The sequence below is a fragment of the Myotis brandtii genome, unplaced genomic scaffold (genome assembly GCF_000412655.1).
Source record: "Myotis brandtii unplaced genomic scaffold, ASM41265v1 scaffold461, whole genome shotgun sequence".
In the NCBI taxonomy this organism is placed as follows: Eukaryota; Metazoa; Chordata; class Mammalia; order Chiroptera; family Vespertilionidae; genus Myotis; species Myotis brandtii.
Window position 1 is genome coordinate 773,048 of NW_005367626.1, and position 4,452 is coordinate 777,499.

Here is a 4,452-nt window from a genome sequence, read left to right on the forward strand (position 1 = left end):
CTTTCAAATTTCGAGTTCCACAGTTCTTTGTTTTTTAAATCCAGCAATTGCATTTCAAAGTTGCCAACGTCAATATTAAAGGGAGGAAAGTTTAATTGTTACAGTAGCATTGAGGTTTTTTAACAAAGGCTAACGTCGCTTTGCTGTTTCTGAATTCCTGAAACCTGTTGAGAAAAGCTTCCCTCATATTTAAAATACCGCACGTGGTATTTTGTGGAAGAGCCACACACAAGGGACCAAAGAGTCACATGTGGCTTGCAAGCCGCGGTTTGCCGACCACTGGCCTAAGCAGACGCCAGGAGAAAGGGTGGCAGCTTGAGGTATGCAAGCAAGTGGGAGGTGGGCTCAGAAAGAGGACACCAGGACAGACTTACCTGAGACCAGGAGTGCCCAGCACAGGCCAAACTCTCACACCCAAGCACCAGGCTAGCACTTTCCTACCAACATCTAGCTACTTGATAAACTTGATGCATTTGTGTGGGATGATCTACCATTGAGGGTCTTCTATGAGAAAATGCATTTTGAGTTACAGCCAACGCACAGTGGAAACTTCAGACACAAAGAAGATAGGAGTGATTCTACTAAGTTTATTTTTAAAGAGGGACAGGACATTAATTTTGCACCAATATGACAAAGAACACACTGAGCTCCTGGTCCTCTATGCCCCCTTTCTGTAACAGATGGCCTGCTCCAGGACCCCAGCTCTAAAGGGCCGATCCCAGGTGCTTCCCATGACAGCAACTGCGGCTAATCCAGTTAACCTCCTCCCAGGTAGCACTTCTAATATGGGACCTCCAAGTGAGAGGTTGTTCCCATCTCTTCCCAAAAACAGATGCAATAAAAGACAAAGACTATTCTGTCTCCTGACGCAGAAGCAACAAATTAAACCAGCATGAGATCCAATCCACAGGCCGTCACATTCTCCAAGTCCAAACCCATGGCCAGATACTCTCTTCCCTCATCCAGGCATAAGAGAGAGCAGGGATATCTGCTAAGAGACCTAATTCCTCCTGGGGAGCTACGTGTTTCAAATGGGCCAGGACACAGAAACGGGCTAAGCGCGCGTGGCTACTGAAAGGGCTTCTTTCCTAAGTGGGTCCTTTGATGTTTATCAAGGCTGGAACTCCAGCTGAAACTTTTCCCGCAGCAGGAACATTTGTAAGGTTTCTCTCCTGTGTGAACCCTCTGATGCCTATTAAAGTTTGATCTTTGAATAAAGCTCTTCTCGCAGATGGGACACTTGTAGGGTTTCTCTCCTGTGTGAATTTTCTCGTGGTGGCGCAATCTGGAGAAGTCACTGAAGCCTTTCCCACAGTAGTCACATTTACAGGGCTTCTCTCCCGTGTGAATTCGCTGATGTTTCATGAAGTCTGAACTCCGCCTGAAGGCTTTTCTGCAGATGAGGCACTGGAAGTATTTCTCTCTTGTGTGAATTCTTTGGTGAAAAACAAGCTGAGAGTTCCTGTAGAAGGTTTTCCCACACTCCCTGCAGGTGGGCAGTTTCTGGGCCATGGGGGCTCTCAGCTGCCCTTTAGGCGAGGCCTCTCTCTTCCCCTCAAGACACAGCACGGACAGTTCCCCTGGATGAGGCTTAGGCACTTGACGGCCTCGCTGCTTCCCAGATTTCCTTTCTTGAGGAGAGAGCTGCTCCCCTACTCCCTCGCTTGGAAGGCTTTGCTGAGCCTCAGGGAGATTCTCTTCTCCAAAGCGACTCGGCTCCTCTTCAGTGAAGAGGCCACTCAGGGAAGCCTGAGCAGGCGCCTCCTCTGAGGCGCGACAGGGGGCATCTGGAGGCTCCTGGTCCCTGTGATTTTCCAAGTTTAGGTTTTCCTTGTCATTCTCCTGTCTATCTCCTGAAAGAAAAGATTTAAAATAGTTCAATGCATGGCATGCCCTACCTTCTGATCCATATGTCAAAGGTCATCAGTGAATACATAGTTATTGCAATATTAATAACTATTCCCTAGCTGTACATTACATTCCCATGACTTATCATTGCAAGTTTGTACTTCTTAATCTTCCCCTTTTCACCCATTCCCCCAAACCCTCTCTCCTCTGGCAACCATCAGTTTGTTATTTGTATCTAAGAGTTTCTGTTTCATTTTGTTTGTTCGTTTTGTTTTTTAGATCCTGTATATAAGTGAAATCGTATGGTATTTGTCTTTCTCTGACTTATTTCACTTGGCATAATACTCTCTAGGTCCATCCATGTTGTTGCAAATAGCAAGATTTCATTTTTTTTTTTTATGGCTGGGTAATATTCCATATTGTGTGTGTGTGTGCGCACACGGGCACCTCTTCTTTATTCATCTGTCAATGGAAACCTAGGTTGCTTCCATATCTTGGCTATTGTAAACAATGCTGCAATGACCATGGGTGGGTGCATATATCTTTTCAAATTAGTGTTTTCATTTTCTGAAGATACTGGTAAATACCCAGAAATGGAATTGCTAGGTCATATAGTAGCTCTATTTTATTAAGAATCAGAAAAGCAAGGGTATTATATGAGTGCAATTTTTAAAAATGACTGGTTATTACCTGATTACTAGAGGCCCGATGCACAAAATTCTTGCAAGGGGCTCGGCCCTTGCAGCCCTGGCTGCCTCGGCCGGCCCTCACGGCCCAGGCCATCCCTCGTAGCCCCAGCCATCCCTCACAGCCCCTCACAGCCCCGGCCAGCCCTCGCCACCCTGGTTGGCCCTCGCTGCCCCGGCTACCTCGGCCAGCCCTTGCAGCCCTGACTGCCTCGGCCAGCCCTCGCAGCCCCGGCCGGCCCTCACAGCCCCTGCTTCGTCCGAAAGGTTGTCCAGAAGGATGTCCGGAAGGTCATCTGGCTGTTTGGCCTAATTAGCATATTAGCTCTTTATTATTAAGATATGTAAAAGATAAATATGATCACTAAAAATAATTTGGAGAACAGTATACAGAAGATAACCAAATCAACCTCAATCACACAACCCAGAGGTAACAACTATGAGTATACATTTCCTTCCAGTCTTTATTTAACCAATACATATGTATATATGTATGTGCTTTCACCTGACATAATTGATATGTTGTATATATAGTTCTATATCTGGCTTTGTAGCATTTAAATTGTAAATGGTGGTCTTTATCAATTTCACATGGATTCTCCCCTTCTCAAGGAACCCAGAAATTCATGAAATGCATCAATGTGTCATTTTACTATGGTTTTAACGTACAGTGAGGCTGTAGCATAAAAGTGAATCTTTGCTTCAATCCAGCATTTGCTTGTGCTTTGTTAACTCATGTATATAACAGCTGAAATTTTATTTTTTTCATCATAGCTTAGGTTTTTGGTCATTACAAGTTAATGGCGCATATATTTTATTTTGGTGATGAAATTTATTTTCAGCTTTTATAAATTACTTTATTCCTGCAGATCTAATGAAGCTATTTCCCTTTCTCTTTCCTATACTTGTCTTCCAGATTATCTGCTAGCGACCCAGGAATGTGCGAGAGAAGTAGACCTGAATTTGTTAATTCACAAAGCCTTACCACATATTCTTCTCATATGGCAAAGGTACTTTCTCTCACCTTTAAAGAAGCCTTTATAAGTATCATTTTAAAAGCTGAATAATGGTCCATCATGGAGATGGCATTATAAACACATGATAAACTTATATTTTATTTAAGAATTCTCCAACTATGGATATCTGTTGTTTGTTTTATTTTTACAAGTATAAATAATGCAGGGATAGCATTTTGATTCATAAATTTTTACCCACATTTCTGACCAATACTTTAAAGGAGATTCCTTGAAGTGGAATTACTATGTCAACAGACATAAATGTTGTCATTAAGGCTCATGACATTTACTGACGAATTGATTTCCAGAACAACCATGCCACCCTCTGGTTTGAGAAACTGGGCAGAGTGAAGAACAGTGTTCAATACCGATGCATTAAATATTTTTAAAATATCTTTCACAGTGAAATGATTTTTCACTGTTATAAGTTTTAATTTTTAAAAGATGAATTTTTTCACATTTATGAGTTATTTTTCATACTCCAAGACTGCTGTCCATTTTTATTGGGAAAATCATTTTTTTTATCAACCTGCATTAACTATATACTAAGAATATTAATAATTTATCTGTCATGTTCATAAAAAATATTTTTCACCAATCTGGTTACCTTAATTTTGCTTGGGGTTATTTTTATAAAAATTGTGGGTTTTTTCTTTTTAAATATACTGAAGTCTATTAATCTTTTCCTTAATGATTTTTTTCATTGCTTTTATACTTATAAAAACCTTCCCCATCCTGCCCTGGCCAGGTGGCTCAGTTGATTGAAGTGTCATCCCATATACCAAAAGGTTGTGGTTAGGTTTCCACTCAGGACACATACCATGGGTTCGATTCCTGGTCAGGGCGAGAGAGGCAACCGATAGATGTTTCTCTCTCTCTCTCTCTCTCTCTCTCTCTCTCTC

The 4,452-nt window shown here is 42.0% G+C and overlaps 1 protein-coding gene across 1 annotated transcript in view; it reads right to left on the reverse strand.

Moving 5' to 3' along the window:
* Positions 1–567: 567 nt before the first annotated feature.
* ZNF18 (zinc finger protein 18) overlaps positions 568–4,452 on the reverse strand; it is a 21,727-nt gene continuing 17,842 nt past the window's right edge. The window contains exon 7 of the mRNA XM_005875410.2: positions 568–1,853. Coding sequence (XP_005875472.1) covers positions 1,069–1,853 — 785 coding nt within the window. The 3' untranslated portion in view covers positions 568–1,068. The remainder of the gene's footprint in view (positions 1,854–4,452) is intronic.